This window comes from Neolamprologus multifasciatus, chromosome 18, assembly GCF_963576455.1.
Source record: "Neolamprologus multifasciatus chromosome 18, fNeoMul1.2, whole genome shotgun sequence".
NCBI lineage: Eukaryota > Metazoa > Chordata > Actinopteri > Cichliformes > Cichlidae > Neolamprologus > Neolamprologus multifasciatus.
The window spans coordinates 11,310,660-11,328,368 of record NC_140456.1 but is presented as its reverse complement, the minus strand read 5'-3'; the positions used below and the strand labels follow the sequence as shown (position 1 = coordinate 11,328,368).

Below are 17,709 nucleotides of genomic sequence, written 5' to 3'. Positions count from 1 at the left end.
GGAGCTCAAACCACAAGAAATGTACAACAATCCCTTCCTCACTAACTAAAGTACAGCCCAAAACTTCCATCTTGATTCATCTGACCAATCGAGGTTACATCAAAATATATACATATATATCCACTGCAGAGATATAAAGCAAATTTAGAAACGCATGGTAATTCATATACTGTACTGCATTGTACAAACACAAAGTAACACATTGGCAGCAAAAATAAGCAGGAAAAGACCGCTATGAAAACCACATTTTTCATTTTTATTTTTCAATGTTGAATACCTTTGACAGGACTTTAAGAATGGAAACGTTATTTCAGTCAATAACTGCCTCAGAAGTATATACGATTTGTATAGTAGTAGTAGCAATAATAATAATAACAATAATTAATAATAATAATAATAATAAGTCTGTATTTGTATTGTGAGATCAAGACAAATGTACAAGAAGGAGGCACCTATATCCCCAGCTGGGCCTGAACATTCCAACACAAGTAGAAGAAATTACAAACCGAACAGATTTTACTTCAGAGGCAATCCAGCAACAGGTAGCAACGTCTTTATGATGGAAGTTCTTTCCTTTTTTGTTTAAAAGGATTTAAAACGACATTTACAAGACACCTAACATTCCATTCAATTCCTATTAAAAACAGAAGTAGAAGGAGGGAGGGGGGAGAGAGAGAGATATTATTCTTTTGAGTGCTTCTTGCCCATGGTTAACTCTAGGTGCATTTTCCATGTTGACTGATAGTATACAACTTTCATTGTCCCACCACACTGGATATCTGGATTATACAGGCAAAGAAAAAAAACAAAACAAAGAAGAAGGGAGAAAAAAAAAAAGGGGGGAGCAATCGCTTTTTGTCGCCTTTCCTCACTCAACTCTGTGCATACTAACTGTGTGAGATTGTAAAAAGGCGGCGCCTTCAAATGATACTGTACAGATGTGTTCACTGTAGGCCACACTACCAATGATATGGCAAAAGTCAACAGAAAGACTTCTCGGTTTTTCCAGGCCTTTTTCCTTTTCTTTTTTTTTAAATTTTTTTAATTTTTTTAAATTCCAGAGCCGAGGCGTGGGATACGGCTGGCATGCTTCTCCCAGTCTACAAGATGAACTTCCCTATGAAAAATCCGATGAAGATGGCTGCTATGACAACGAGGAGGGATGGTAGGGAGGCGGCGCTGGCTTCCCGACCGAGCAGGCTGGTCGAGTTTGGTGTCATGTGGTCTGAGCGGGGCATCTTTCTCATTCTCAAACCTTCGTCCTGTGTAAAGAACAGAAAACAAATAAAGAAGAGGAGTGAATAAGGTAATAAGTTTAGTAAAACACAAGCAGGTTTACAGAAATTCTCAAACTTCGAGCCCAGACTTGCAGTTTTCTGTCCCAGTGACTACTGTACTTAAACTCGTGGTTCACTCCCCATTGTTGAGAGACGGGCTACGAAATAAGCAACCACAATATTCCAACATAGCAGTCGAGCTGGAGGATTTCACAGTGATACTAAAGAAGAACAATGCTGTACATGTAAACAGAGAGAAAAAAGGTGTCCAGCGTCCTGCTGGGCTGCTGTAACACCATCTCTAAGGTCAAAAAAGTTAAATTTGCAACTTGGATGCTCATGTTGAGCTTGTTCAGCCTTTTAACATATGTACTCTAAGACACACTTTCCAAGGCCATTCCCCTCATCTCACACAGTGAAAGAGCAGATGCTGAAAATCTGTTCTTATTTCTTTGCAAAGCTCTCTGCAGAGCAGAGAGGTCACCAATGACAACTGAAACTGTCAGAAAACTGAGAAATTTCTTTTTACTTTGTGACCTCACTGTGGAGAAGGCAGTGTAATTTTCCTACTTCTAAGTACAAGAGCATCAAACTAGATGCACATCCTGTCATACTCTGTAGAGATGACAACAAGTCATCCAATAGTTCAGCGGTCCCCAACCCCCGGGCCTTGGACCGGCACGCGAGTAGTTTGGTCCGAGAGTTGAGGCTCAGGTGTGAAATGTATGGTTTTCAGCGTTATTTTGTTATCGTTTTTATCATTAACTCGGTTTTCCTGGGTCTTTTCACATGTGTTATGAATAAATCTTTTTTTCGGTACCAGTACTAGTTTTATTTTGTTGTAAAGGCCGGTCCGCGACACCTTAAAGGCCGGTCCGTGAAAATATTAACGGGCATAAACCAGTCCGTGGCGCAAAAAAGGTTGGGGACCGCTGCAATAGTTCAAATGAGTGTCCAATACCCTGAAAATGTTCTCTCCCTTTTACAGTTTGTCTCAGGAATTTCCAGTTGTGTCACTTATCTAGCTTATACCACAAACAGAGGAATAACATGCAAATCCATACATTTTAATCTTTTATTTCAACTGATATCATCTTGCATTCTTCAAACAGAAGAGGTGCGTTCATCCTGCTGTTTTCCAGCAGAGGGACGCGTCTTTCCCTTGCTAATGCTGAGACTGACTGGTAGGCCTTCAGTGTAGCCGTCCCTTCTCACCGCCTGGTTGTTGTGAAGCGTGCATTAGAATAAAACTCTGCATTCATACAACTACACAGAATTCATGTTTCCACTCTGACTGCTCTAACAAATCTCTCTCTCATCCTCAGTTCAACGCTCTGGAAGAGCCAGAGGTGAGAAGTACCCAGCAAAACACACCCACACAACATGCTGTGTTGCATTCAAACATGTTGCTGTCACAAGCCTCTACAGAGTTTGAAACAAACACACTCAAAACCACCAGAGAGTAGTATGATGTTGGTGTGTACTCACAGGCTCGTACAATTATATTTGACAGTAAATCCCTGTTCACACTTTGTTTCAGTTTTATTCTGTGTGGAATGCATTAGCATTAAAAATCCAAGTGTTTGACTACAATTAGTTACCAATCATATCCAACCTTTAATTGCCGGTTCTCCTCACTCAGCTTGTTCAACTCAGCTTGCAGTCTCTTGCACTTCTCCACCACTTTCTTCATCTCCACGTCGTCCGCTCCGGCAGCGACAGGCACCGCGGCTGCCGACGACTCCGCCTTCACGGAGTTCATCATGGGGGCGGCTCGGGTCGCCTCCACGTCATTCTGCCCAACAAAGAGAGGATGAGGTAAGGCCCAGTATGCCCTGGGCTAAGTATGGAGGTTAGCCTCTAGACGGAAGCATGAGCCAAAAGAAAGGCGGCCTTGTTCGAGGGCCCCGAGGCTCATGGTGCCAGATCAAAGAGACAAGCGAAAAGAAAAAACAAAACAAAACATGTCTTTCCAAAAGTCATGGTGGATGTGGCTTTGTGTAGTGGCACAGACAGCATGACAACATGAGGGGTGGAAAAAGAGTGCTGCGTAGTAGCAGATGAAAGTTGACAATCAGTACGAGGGCAGGATCTGGGTTTTTCCTGGCTCAAAAGCGGACCTTTAGGGAGTGACTACGCTCTTGAGGATGATTGGCCAGCACATAGTTAAGGCATTGAGTACTTAACAGAAGTTTATCCTGATCATTTTGGGCCATTTGTTAAACAAAAACATGTTTCAAGCTTGAGTAAATAAAACTACATTAAAATTAAAATCACAGTCCTGGCTATCTTCCTGGAGGGTAACAAATAAAACCCTCTGGACATCATATCGCTCCCACAAGTCAGGCATTTATAATGAGGCCTACTAAGGCTCAGATAAGCAATGAAAACAAGGATGACTGATCGTACACAAACTGAATTTATTTTTTTCAGTCTTAAAAATGACCTAATGTGAGCCTGCAGAGGAGTTACTTATATATTGGGGACCACACACACACACACAAAACCTAACTAACCTAGGTAACTCTGTAACCAAAAAAAAAAAAAAGTCTGAACTTCTCTTTAAATTATTAGGACATACAGTGGAGGCACTAAGCTACACTAACATCTTTTTCATTACAGCTTTCACCTTTTCTCACCTTAAAAAAAAAAAGTTAGAGCTGCCTTTGTTATTCACGCAGTGTTTCACATCAGCACAAAGACAAAGTTAGTTGTTGAAATGCAAGACGCACTGACGAGCCACGATTCTTGTGGGCCACAAGAATTTGATGCATGCTAAAAAATATGGATCTAGTAATTAAACATTTACATACGATATTTCTCCTATGCTCAGGAACGTCAGTATTGCTTACACATGTCCCTTTGGTCTTTATTTAAGTAGAGAGGTGTGACAGTAAAACACGTTGCTGTGTCTTTCACTTTGTGCGACCTGCTACACCCTGATACATGGTGCACACAACTGCTGTCACTGCCAACACCTGGAGCTACCAGAAGGTACATTTACATAACAGTCGGTGGTTTCACTGATCTGAGCAGATGTGGGCAACAAAATGAATTTTTCAAAGTTTGGAAAACTGGCAATAGAGCACAACACAATTAATGTATTAATTAATGTATTTTAGGAGAGACTACAGGTTATGATTACTTTTATGTGGAGTTAAGCAGCACAGATTTCCCAAGTTTTCAATAAATAGTTTAGGGATCTTTTCATTGACACAAGGCTGGCATGACCCACGCTAACATGTTACTGTATGCAGAAGATGACCTTCGGTACTCTGTGAATAGGTTCCATATTTTAAACACTCACACAGTACAATCCAGGAGGCACATGGCCTGATCGGTCCTCAATTCATTCATAAAGAACTCCCTTCAGCTACAAAAAGAACTTGTGGAACAGAGAGTACAAGTCCTACAGATACCAGATGCTTGTTCAGTATCATGTAGTAGTGCCTAAGAGTACATGACGAGAGAAAAATAAGAGACATTCAGGGCATTTAAAACTGCGAATATCATCCGAGTAAATATCACGATATAAAGATAACTGCGTGCACAGAGATTTCAGCTATGGCTACTTTTACAAATAACTTCTCAGAGACAAAAAGTTAAGCTTTTTGTTTTTTGCTGAATAGTACAGGGAGAGATCTCACTTTTGAGCAGGGGTCTTGTAACAGGTATCACATCATGAAGCAGTACTGTCTGTGCTTTTTTCACTAGGTGCTTAAAAAAAAAAAAAAAAAAAAAAAACCACACACCACCACACCAGATACCCACACAGAACAAATATATGAAAATTTCATCTCCATCCAGACAACAATGAGACCAAATCTAAGTTTAATGCGTAACATTTACACTTATGAAACCTGAATTTGATTAAAACAAGTGGATTAAACTGATTATTTAAGCACAATTTAGGATTTATAGTCTTTATAGTCCTTTTTCCTCGATCCAAACCACATCAGACCAGGTCTAGATAAAAACAACCGCTGCAGTACATGAGACTGAACAAATTAAGGCCAGGTCTTTGATCTGGACCTTTCAGTTTTTAAACTGCCAGCACAAAAAAAAGTTCTAAAACTTTTAAAAAAAAGGGTTATGATTAAAAGTGACACATACTGATGTCCTGACATAAATGAGAGGAAAATATTATCTAGTTTCTACTTCAGTCTCCATAATAAGAGTGAATCCTACTCAGATTTGCATATCTTGGATTAGGAACTTAACCCTGATCATGTATATCGCGGGGTATGTCCTATTAAGATGAGGGAAATGTGCTCCTACTTACACACAGTTCACAGTCAGCTGCTAGAAATAGAAAAATTATCCTAAGCAACACTGGTGCTACAAAATATAACTTATTTAATCAGTCAACACTGATTAGCTGTGAAAAAGTAAACCCTGCTATCAGTCAGATAATCAGAATCCGTTCACTCAGTTTTTTTGGTTTTCTGGCTACGTTGCAGTATTGATCTGACCTAACGTCTATCGTTTCATTTTACTCTATCGTTTGTTTCGTGGTGTCGCAAATCAACTGTTTACGGCAATATTTTTTCATCGTTTTGATGGTCAATGTAGTGGCTATATTAATTTCTTAAAGTTCTCTCTTTCTCTTATAATTAATATAACCACACTACGGACGGACAAGTGCCTGTTTTCATGCATTGTCGTTAGCAACAACGACAGTAAAACCATCGCGTGTCTGCTTGTTTATTTTCCACATAAACCTTTCACAATAAAGCTCAAGATCCTGTTAAGACTTTTCAAAATAAACTGAACCACATGAAAGAGTATGCAGAATATTTACGGATGAGAAGCAAGAAAAGAGCCGTCAGGTGCTAAAAAATAAACCTTAGACTCAAACGTTAGAACAGGCTTTTCCCCGCAGCACGCCTTGTAATAAATACTTACAAAGAAAATGTTAAATTTTTGTGATTTATATCGTTATCGGAATGATAGATGTCTTATATCGGTTCATATCGCACAGCCCTAATCTGACCCATTTAAGCTTCATCCTCTTTACCAACCTGACATAGTTTCAGAAGCATATAGAACCACTGCTCCATGGACAGTGTCTTAGCCTGTAAATCATCACACTGCTATTCTAACTGCACCTAGTTGCTGAACACCGTTTTAGCTGCAAGATGCTGCAGAGATCTTACACTCTGCTCTCGACACAGGAATGTCATGCTAACACTATGCCAGACAATTTTTATTTTTCTAGAGTTTTTAGTAGCGCATATCCAGTTCAAGGAAGGACTCTGATCATTGCACCTTACCACTTTATCATTTTCAGATGGCAGCTCAAAGACGCATCTCAGCTTGGAGTCCATGAGATCATCTGGCTTTGCATCTTTCCACTAGTGAGGATTTAAAAGCAAATGAAAGCATGTTATTCATCAACTTAAACTTCTAGCAGATAGTTTTAGTGTGTGCATGTGTGAACAGAATCTGTGACAACTCCTTCAAATTGTATGTACAAGCAATTTAGCCTTAAATCTAAATAAAACGGGCGCAGCTTCTTTTCCTTTTATTTCTGTTTATTTGAACTATTTTCAACATATTTCAAAATGGCACCACCCAGACTCTGAATTTATAAAGAAATAAAGTAGAAAAGTATAGTACAGACGATAAAATAGAAAAGAAACAAAAGACTAATTCACAACATGAGACTCCATTTTATACATCAGCACCAGTCAGACCTCAGTTTGTCTATACTTCCTGAATTTTAAACCTCATTCAAAACAAGTCCGTTCATGAATACAATGACAAGGTATGTACAGGTTTTGCTGGCTGACCGAGTCTCTGCTGTCCCCTGGTGGATAACTGGAAAATGCTTCAGAGTAAGGAAATTAACTCGGCAGATGACGATAACCCTTCAACTTAAAGTTTAACAGTAAAAGACTTTCTACTATCAAATATCATACATGAAATGTTTTCATTGAGTCAATCAAGTTAATATTTTAAAGCACAAGTCATGTGCATGTGATACTGGAATGCATAGGGCTGCTTTTACCAATAAAGACCATACAAGTAATGTTTGTTTTTACATATAAAAGGAAATGTGGAAGAAAGACAAAACATTTAAATGGGGATTTTTTAAAGCTGATCAACTGTTTTATGTGAAAGAATTCAATAAGCATTAAAAACTATTCAGTTCAACAGATTTTAACTAGTAAGGTTTACTGTTTAAGTTTGTGCAAATACTACAGTCATGCTTCCACTTTGACACATTTAAATGACTTCGGAGCTACGTAACCAAAGGTACACCTCTGTGTTATTAGCTGCAACATTAGAAGCAAAATAATGGGTTCAAAAGTAAATCCCAGTCACTTACCAATGATTCCATGTCGGTGACGTTTGGCGGGGCGAAAATTGTCTGCACCATGAATTTGTGTTTACTTTTCTCATTGGGGTCATAGTCAAAGGGCTGTAGCATGACTGTAAAACAGAAATGAGCAATGAGAACTGTTTGAATAAAAGCACGTCTATACACAGAAAACAGATCGCATAAACAGTCAGCATACTAAACACCAGAAATGACCTGTGAAAACATCCGAGGCATTGTTTTTACAGCATGTTTTTTTAATTTATCAGTGATTTTTTTCCTCTTTACTCAACTTTTATTAAAAAGGATTCCTTTTTTTTTTTCTTCTTTTTTTTTTTTTTTTTTTTTTTTTAAAAAAACAAAAAGGTAAATTTACAGTTTTTCAAGGTACTTTGGAGGATGATTGTTCCAAAGCATCTTTAGACCTTCTCAGTGTTCCTTTATACTTCATGCCGTTAAGACCAGGGGGGCACACCATCTTCTGACGGAGTCCCTATTGTACTTTAATGTGGTTGTGTGAGACCAAACGGGTACCTCCCCAATGACACTGAAGGACCAATAAGAATCTAACTTTTGTAGCTCCTAAAAACCTCTGACAATATTCTCACGAATGATACAACCGATGTCAAAACTCAAGTTCTTGATTGCCTGAATTAAATTAATACACACTTCAGCGAGTCAGACATTCACAAGAGATCCATTTTGGGATCCTCCCTCCCTTCTTAAATAGGTTCATTAAAGGATCTATTGAGTTTCAAGAGGATGTCATTAATTCTCCAACCTAATTCAATACAAGCTCGGAATGTCATTGTTCACTTAAAGCATCAAAGAAATAAAGCCCTCTGAAACTTTAATGTGTGGATATTTCTGCACACAAACATTGAAATAATGCCATTTGTCAAACACTAAACTGGCAATGTTTGCAAAGAACAAACAGAAGCAGTACATTTAACCATTATGGAATTTAAAAGCACAATAAACATTACCGGGACTATGGTGCAAAAGTGAGACGTTTCTACAGACATTCACATGTAGTAATGCTGAGCACGCTGGAGCTCAAATAACTTTAAGTTTCTAAACCTGCTGGAGGAAAAGGGTCACTGTTTTAAAAACAAGCAACCCATTTTCCTCTTTCACTGCAGTGAGCTGAAACAGTGCTTGTAGACAATGCAGGCAACTGTCTTTAAAAATGACTAATGAATCTTAATAACCAGCCAAATTGAAACTAATCTGTCCCAATAAACCCCATTTTGCCTGCAGCCAAATTTGCATACCAAAAAAGATGAAATTATAACCACTAATCAGAGTAATGTATTACTTCAATTAAGATGCTAATATGGGTTGCTTTCAGAGGTGTTCTGTTAATATTCCTCATTATAAGAAGTTTTGTTTTATCTCAACTCCAATATTTCTGTTAGGCCCCAGTGGCCACCCTGGATGGACAATTGTGGAGCCTAAACACAAACAGATGGTACCCAAGCTACCTTAATGTCATCAGCAAACATAAGATAAACCAGCATTCAAGAGATATAGTAATGTATAGCATCTTAGATATGTCAACTTGCTTAAAGGAAAACTGCTGAGATAAGGTCTCTGGCACAACTTGATCTACTCCAAAAGGTAGACAGAGAAGACGATAAAGCCTGAAGAAATTAAAGCTAAAGGAACTCTTGTTGTACACAGAACAACTTTATTACTTGTCGCCTTGAGGGTCATGAGAAAAACATCATACAGAAACCATTGTAAAAACAGCATAGGTCAATTGGACTATTTTCCCCCCTTAACTAAAATCTCCAACTTGTTGACCTACGACTGAACATTTCCTTTATTCGCTCACATTCAGTCCGAAACTACATGTTCGGCCAAAAGACAGTTAACAAATAAAAACTTACCAGAGATGTTGACGCTTGATCCAGGATCGATGACACCGCTGTTTGGCCGTACGCAGTACCTACGTGGCGCTGTCGTTTTCACTTTGAAACACACTCTTCTGTCAGAAGGGTTCCTCAGTTTGAGGTTGGTGGTGACTACATCTGTAAAAGGGCCTGGAAAACAACACAAAAAAAAAAAAAAAGAAAGAAAAAAGCAGCATTAGCTTTGTATGTCAGAGCACAGTCTCCAACACTGGTGTATGGTTTAAATCCAAAATTCTGAAAACTTCACAGATGACTGAAACTCCAAGAATTAAGCTTTTATTCCCCCCAGTAAGTCTTCTAGATTCAAAAAAAGCCACAATACTGAAGAAGATGGCTACATGTTTACACAGCAGTTCAGAAATTCAATATTTCAGGTTACACCTCCTCCCTGGAAGACAAAGAGGCATGCTGTGTTTTGGCGCCAAGCTTCAAAAATACATTTAAAAAGGATTAGCTGAAAAATACTGACATGTAACTCAATTACAACAACATGATTAAGAAGCCTTATTGAATAGCAAGTTTCTTGGCTTGAGGCTACACTGTATGGTAGTTTTGCCACAAGTACAACAACTAGAAATCCATCAGCTGTGAAATTCTGGACAGATTTTTTTTTAGGCTTCCTGCTCCTTTTCACACCTAATCGATAAACTGATGGCAGTCAACAAGGATGAGTCATCTGTACATCCCTCCTTATAACATAGGCTTTATGAAGACATGAGCTTAATTTAGACTTCTGCGAGAAATCTATGTCCAGCTAACGTTGCGGGCTGTGTCGCCCCAACATGTAGTTAAATTTCTCAGGAGGTGCACGTCAGGTTACATACAAGGTTACAGCAAAGAAACCTTGAGAGAAAGACACCAATTTTCACTCCTTGGGGATGTTAAAATAAGAATCTTTACTTATTTTTTGTTCTTTTTAATAACTGTATAGCCTATCCAATACGGATGGTGGGGTGGAACGACCTATGACAGCACAGTTTCGCTTGGGATATCAAAGATTACCTCTTTTTCCTGTATGTCGCTCAAGTGATCACCTGAATCAACTACCCTTCATGTCTCCAAAACAGCTAATTTCATATAGACATCCCATGATGATGCTGACTGGTCATGTATCAGGAGATCAAAAGTTGCACAACAGCCCACCATCTTGTGACAGCACTGGCATTAAATTAGGTCCTTAACCACGGTCAGCACTATCGAGCACAGATTGTTTTTTCCAACATGATATGTTCAAAACAAAACAAAAACTTCTTGCCAAGTCAGAGGTACCCCAAACTCAATCAGCGCAATTAGGCTGGGAGCTTGGACAATGTCTCATGATGTTTGGTTAGCTGGGAGCACAGCATGGATGTTATAAATCATGTTTATAGAGTTTACCTGCCAGACAATTTGCAAGCTCATATGATTATTCTGATGTAACATATGTCAAAATATCCAAATTTGTGAATTTACACACAGCTACAACTTAATATTTTTATGGGCTCTGTTAGCAGCTAACAGGTGTACATCTTCATGCATGCAAAAAGTATAAAAGATGTGCTTTACTACAGTGATTTCACCCACTGTTTATGGAGCTTCAAGTTCAGGATTTTCAGCAGATGACATTTTGGTGTTTTGAGCCTGGCCATAATGATGGAGGGTGGATCTAATGCCGCACGGTCATTGGCTAACAACTTGTGCTTTACAAGTCGCAAACTTGCATCCAGACAAGGACCAAACTGCTTGTTGTGTATCACTTTGAAGCTGACGGTGGTCTCAGGTCCAGGTTACGGTTTCCTAGGTAACAACCTAACCTAACATATTAAATGAGTCATATATTACCAATAAATAAAACCTGTTACCCAATAGCTGCCAGGCTTCAAAATTTGAAATACACCTTTTTCATCATTTAAATTACTAGTACAAAAATTTTACATAGGTATCCAAACTAGTTCCCCCATATCTGCATTATTTTTTTTTTTTTTATTTTTTTTTTTTTAACACTTCTAAAAATATCAGAACAAACCAAGAAACAGAAATATTCTCTCTGCTTCCACAAGTTCTAAAGCTTGGCTTTATTTCTGGAGTTCAAAGTCAGCATTTAGCCTTGATTCATGCCCTGAAAGATAAGAAGCAATGCGTGACCAGAGCAGAATGGCTCCACCCAGCTAATACCAGAACGTACACTTGTGTGCCTACTGGGGCTTTTTTTTGCTTTTCGAAAATCACAGGTGAGTCACAAAAGGCCTTCATACAAACTTGAAAAACCTCATTGTTAATGGCGTGTACTTCGAGGACCTTTGTTCTTGCTACACAGATGAGTTATAAAGAATGACTTGCTTCCTGACAGAACAATACCAGGTTGTTCAAAACAGAGCCTACCTGTAGTAGTATGAGAACCAGAAACAATGTCTATTATAGCTTCAGCACTATGCTATAAGAATAAGAATAACTTTATTTATCCCGAGGGAATTTCTTTTGTCATGTACATGCTCAAAGCAGCAGGAGAGACAGGAACAGATGAATAAGATATATAATATATACAATAAGAATAGTAGTGTACAGTAATATACAGTAGGATATCCGATACTATGTCTTGCACTAACTCTAACAATCTCTCTCTCTCTCAATCTCTCTTTCTCTCTCTCTCTCTCTCTCAATAAATAACTCATCAGTGCAGGCAATTCTATACTAGCTTTTGCACTATGATGCTGGAAAGACTAGGTAAAAACCATGATTTTTTAAAATTTTTATAGACCTAAACAGAAAACTAGCACAGATGAGTAACTGCTTCTATAAGCTGGAAATTAACTGAGCCCAAAATATTTCTACCTTCCGTGCGTTTTACACAATGATCACTACTACACCAAAGCCTAAAACTGGAAAACAGTTGTGTGCATCAGATATCCCACCCACATACTGCAGCTTGCATCTACTGCCCAACACTGAGATGCCACCTTTTCTCAAGCAGCATTAGCAGCACCTCTCTCATCTTGTTGCATGTATGCTGACTTAGGGTCCCCCAGGCCAGTCCTGCTCTAAAAATACCAACCAAGGAAAGGAGGGCTGCCCCCTCTAGCTTGCTGGAGGAGTCCCAGCAGAGGCTCTAAAACAGTTCAGCTTTCCAATACATGCAGACCGATTTAGCTCTGTCTCTGTGAAGGTAAAGAAGTTGTGGTCATCGTCCTTCTCCTCAGATTGCTTCTTCACATGAAAAACCGAAGCCACTTAAATGTGGGCCATACAAAAATGTAAAAAAAAAAAAAAAAAAACAACAAGGGGGGGGGACAGCTCCCAAATTTAAGCGATGCATTCTTTAGGGATTTAGTACTTGGGATTAGATGTTTTTCCCCCCAATGTAAGATTTAATATGATGCTGGTTCAATAACGGGTTAAGTGGCCAAAGGGCTTAACACGTATTAAGACTTGAGTCTCTAAACACAACCGGTTAAAAGTATGACAAAACTCTGGTTTGTATGAAAGCAAATGGGCCACTATACTGGAATTCTCATGCATGTTCTAAACTAGGGTTTAATTTACCACAGCATAAAATACACTTTTGTTTATTAGCCATAAATAACAGGAAGGTTCACAGACTTTTGTTAAGTAATACAGAGTCATAAACATATGTAGTCTCTACAAAAGGACTATTTTGATACAACCAAAACCCTGATATACAACATACACTATGCTTCCAGGTTCTACTGCAAGGACATAAACATATTTTCATTATAATTTACATTTTATATCAAATTGTTAGAATGTGGTTTATGACCCAGAAATTGGGATTTTCTTACATGTGCAGTGGATTAAACATTTTGGCCTCTGTGCTATAGAACAAAACGAGTCAATGATGATCAGTAAACAATGATCAGTATGAACAGCATCATACTGATGCAATTTAGCTTTGCATCCAATCCAGAATATAAAAAGCCAAAAGTTTAATCTGATGAGAGAAAATGTAAACCGTGTGACTTATCAGTAACAGGCATAAGTCAAATTAGAGTAGAATTTCTTAATCAGGTAAAAAGTAGAGGTCCATGATCAGATTATGACGAACCATGTGTCTACCATCAGGCTAAATACCCATGAAATTTTAAAGTTCAGCTGGAGAAAATTTCATTTATTTATTCTGGTTTACCTCATTGCTCCCAAAAAACAACCTGCAAACAACCGGCTTTCCAACCATATGATTGAAGAATTTTATCATAATAGCACCATTAACCTGTTGTTTGATGCTGTTATTATGACATAACAAATGTGTGTTTAATCAAATGGTTACTAACCTTTTCCAGATGTCTTAACTTAAGCCAGAGCAAGCTTTTACTGATTTACATCCTTACCCCTGTCCAATTACAATGTCAGCCTGCTGGAAAAGGCTCCATTCACCATCGCACTTTCTGTTGCACCTTGCATGATAAAAACATTCCCGGATTTTAATCAATGTACACAAATTTTATGAGTTTCAGAGTTTTAACATGAGGGGGTGTGCCTTTATTTCACCTGTGTCATCGTCAAATACAGGCAAAAAAAAAAAAATTAGTTTCACCCTGGACACCTCATCACCAAAACATTCTAATTATTACACCCCACCCAAAGACACAGTGGGTCTGGAATGTGAGCTTGTGTCCTTCCTAACGATCCTGTCAGGCTACAACCAGCATCAATTCACACCTTGTCCAAACACCAGTGTCCTCTTATAACCTCGTCCAGGACAGTAGTACATTCAACAGAAAGAGAAATAACTGTGTAGTTCGCAAAAATGCCTCCAGCAGGCACAGAGCTTCGTAACTGGGACAAATACGAGAAGTGCTGTGCGGAATTTTGGGTCAAAATGAATAATGATGAGGATAAATTGTCCAACGGTGGAGATTGTTGTGTCACCCATGGCCTGGGAGGGCTAGCTTCATTGAAATCAGCGCCGTTTACTGCCACTTCATTCACTTGCCCACAAGAGCAACAGTTGGACTCACAAATGACCAAAAGTTATGTTCTATCTAGGACTTTTAAAAAATGTGATATGGGCCTCTTCAGGTCTGTCAGACGCAAAACAACACGGTTATACAACTACACAGCTACACATCAACTTTGGCATTAGCAGGCTAGCCAAGCTATCATTAGCCAACGGTTAACTGACACATCACTGGACGTTATCACTACCAGGAAAAGCAATCAGTGCTGAATGCTCGAAGCACCCTGCTTTCCCATGAATGTGCCATCCTGTTTTGTCCAGGATACGAACACACGCTTAAAATTAGTCAATATCTAGCTAATAGGTTTAGGTCAACTGAACTAACGTTAGCCCGGTGTTGCTATTAAAAAAATAAAAAATAAACTATCCATGTTGTTACAGTTCACGTTAGCTAACCAAGTTTGTCATTCCAACTGTCAGTCACTTTAACTGGCTTCACAAGTTTCTGCCACAGGTGCATCAAGATGAACGCCGGATTTTTCATTCTGAAATTAATTTCTTTCCAGGGAATAGCCTAAGCCACAAGAAACAACAGTTTACTCCTGCTAACACAACTAGCAACAGCATAGTAGCTGATATTAAAAGTGAAGACATACACAAACATGCTTCTTAACGTGTAGACTTTAACTCTCCTTTTTTTTTTTAAGCAGTCACTGACAACCACATCCTTCCAGCTCTTTGCCTGGTACTGTCAGTAAGCTGGTACTGAATAGCAGGCCACCTGGGTGCACGCCTGCCCGGCTATCCACGTCACTATAGCGCCAGGCTGCAGCGGCCCGTCCGGCTCCCTGGCTAACTTAAAATGGCGGTGAATGCTAGCTAGCTTGCTAGCAACGAAATTCGCTTGAGGGAGTGTGAAATCTTTGCTTCACCACCACCACTACCACTACTACTACTCGCTGGACATTTAACACGACAACAAGTAAATAAATAATATTTCATTCACATACCTTTAAATCTGAGGTCAGACGGAGGGTCGAGGATAAGGATCTGATCCAACTTTGACATGTTGGCTGAAGGGATGCACTTGATTTCGGTATCGTGGAGTTTACTAACAAGTGGAAATTCTGGATCCCTTCTGCCACTACTGAGTCAAACGCTGACTGAGCTCAGCGAGCATGTGGGTACAAATACTTGAACGCGCGAGTGCACAGCCCTCTGTTGCGCGCACTCGTGGTAGGGCAACTGATGCGATTATGGTACAGTAAACGAGTTATAATGTGTGGACACTGAAATAGACGTACAGGGGAGGAAAAACATGTTATAAAATAATCTTATAAAATCCCGACGTGACCAGTACCAAGTTAAATTGTGCTTTATTGATTTAATCGAGAATTTTAATCAGGGACGTATGATAATCGCATGTCTGCAATGTATACACATTAACGCAGTAAATTCACTCTGCAGTAGTCTAGTTAAACCTGTTCTAAGTATTAGTGAACGTACATGTAACGTAAATGTGTTGTTTGTGGTTTAAAGGGCATGTTGAGGTTGCTGTGTAGCACGGGTCACATGTTGCCCTGGTAACAGTACCGAAGTGGTCAGCCTTTAAAGATGTTTGTTTACGACGTAATCAATGTGTACAATCAAACTAAACCACAGATTACTTAATCAGTAGTCCCTTAGTAGTATCTTATTTTAACAGAAGAGATCTTATAAACCTTTAACCACTACTTTTAACCACAGTTGTATCCCTCTGGGAAAAATTTGGAGACCAGTTGTAGGACTTTTGGGAGAGGAATGTCGCCTGTTTTTTGTCTAATATACGACTCTAGCTGCTCAAAAATTCCAGGTCTTCTTCTTTGTTTTTACTTTTCATTTTATCATACTTATAATGCTTTCCATTGGTGAAAAGTCTGATATACAGGCAGGCCAGGTCAGCACCTGGACTCTCCTACTAAGGCATTAATCAGATTAGCATACGGTAGTCTGAAATATGCAAAGCTTTCCCTGAAAGAGGACGTCATCTGGATGGGAGCTTTATGTTGCTCTAAAAAGTGTATATACCTTTCAGCAGTGATGATTGCTTTTCCACCTGGAAAAAGGTGTGCGAGCTCCCAGTTACACAAGCATTGATTCCCAGACACAGACAGTGATTTCTGGAAGTGTTCCTGAGCCCACGTAGTGATTTCCATGACAGAATCATGACTGTTTTTATTGCAGTGCTGCTTGAACGCAGACTGGTGACCTGCTGCCAACTAACCTAACTAGTTCGAAAATCTTCCTGCAGCTGTTTCTTTTTTAGTTAATAATGAAGTCAATGCAGAAAACCACCAACTGGTTGAGGAGCACTCTTTCTAAAAAAAAAAAAAAAAACCTTTTTATTCGAGAGACGAAACTTAACACATTTTGGGCCATCATGTGAGCGTAGATGAAAAGGGGAATGCTACAAAGGGGAATTTAAGAGGCTATTTGCGAGGAATCCAGCGATTTTATGCAGTGTGTGTACTCATTGTGAACTATTAATATCTGAGGCTTGCTCTCTTAGAGACCATTGACAACTGCGATCCATCGTTTTTATGGGAATTGAGGACTTCTCCCTCCTAAGCTGTACTGAATAGGACACAGTCTACATGTGATTTGAGGTGTTTGAAGCAGTTCAGAGTGTCACGCTTGTGCATGTTCAGAAATAATGATAATTTCTTGCTGTTAAAGATAAAATGTTGTTCTATAGTGATATCGTTTTTTTTAGGCGAAAGCCAGACATTTGTTCTTCCATAATATACCTTCCCTACCAGTATCATGTTCAGTCATTTCCATATGACTCCACACTGTAAAATCGAATTAGTTCCCAGAACTCAAAAAAATTGAGGAAACTCGTTGCCTCAAAAAAATTGAGTAAAGCTTAGCTAAAAATGACTAAATTAGAACAACTTATTTATTTTGAGTACTCTGTACAAGCTCATTTGTTCCCAGAACTCAAGAAAATTGGATCAAGTTTACGTAAGATGACCAAGTTAGGGCAACTTACTCATTTTGAGTACACTGTACAGCCTTGTTAGTTCCCAGAACTCAAAAAAATTAAGGAAACTCGTTGCTTCAAAAAAACTAAGTAAAGCTTACTTAAGATGACTGTTAGGACAACTTATACAGTGCAAGTCTACAGTATTAAGAATAGCTTGACATTTCTGACTGTACAATACTAATTGTTTACCTACTGACAAACATTTCAAGTTCAACTAAATGAAAAAACAATTTGTGGTAACCTGAATATGATTAAAAAATAATTAACAACACTTTTTG

The 17,709-nt window shown here is 38.9% G+C and overlaps 1 protein-coding gene across 3 annotated transcripts; it reads right to left on the bottom strand.

Moving 5' to 3' along the window:
• Positions 1-233: 233 nt before the first annotated feature.
• vapal (VAMP (vesicle-associated membrane protein)-associated protein A, like) lies at positions 234-15,664 on the bottom strand. Of its 3 annotated transcripts, none has more exons than XM_085140167.1 (6): positions 15,417-15,654; positions 9,492-9,644; positions 7,609-7,712; positions 6,551-6,631; positions 2,893-3,072; positions 234-1,262 (listed from the first exon to the last, which is right to left on the bottom strand). In XM_085140167.1, exons 1-6 carry the CDS (start codon positions 15,472-15,474, stop codon positions 1,101-1,103), a joined length of 738 nt encoding a protein of 245 aa, XP_084996293.1. In that variant the 5' UTR covers positions 15,475-15,654; the 3' UTR covers positions 234-1,100. The 3 variants fall into 3 exon arrangements, with proteins under 3 accessions (XP_084996293.1, XP_084996294.1, XP_084996295.1); XM_085140168.1 differs by lacking the exon at positions 234-1,262 and adding an exon at positions 2,085-2,495 and having other exon boundaries at positions 15,417-15,664; XM_085140169.1 differs by lacking the exon at positions 234-1,262 and adding an exon at positions 2,468-2,567 and having other exon boundaries at positions 15,417-15,657.
• Between the last annotated feature and the right edge of the window lie 2,045 nt (positions 15,665-17,709).

Coding starts and splice junctions, on each gene's coding strand:
- vapal (XM_085140167.1), bottom strand. CDS start 15,474: ATGTCAAAGTTGGATCAGATCCTTATCCTCGACCCTCCGTCTGACCTC. Junction 9,645..15,416: donor GTCTGACCTCAGATTTAAAG/GTATGTGAATGA, acceptor GTTGTTTTCCAG/GCCCTTTTACAGATGTAGTC. Junction 7,713..9,491: donor ATCAAGCGTCAACATCTCTG/GTAAGTTTTTAT, acceptor TCTGTTTTACAG/TCATGCTACAGCCCTTTGAC.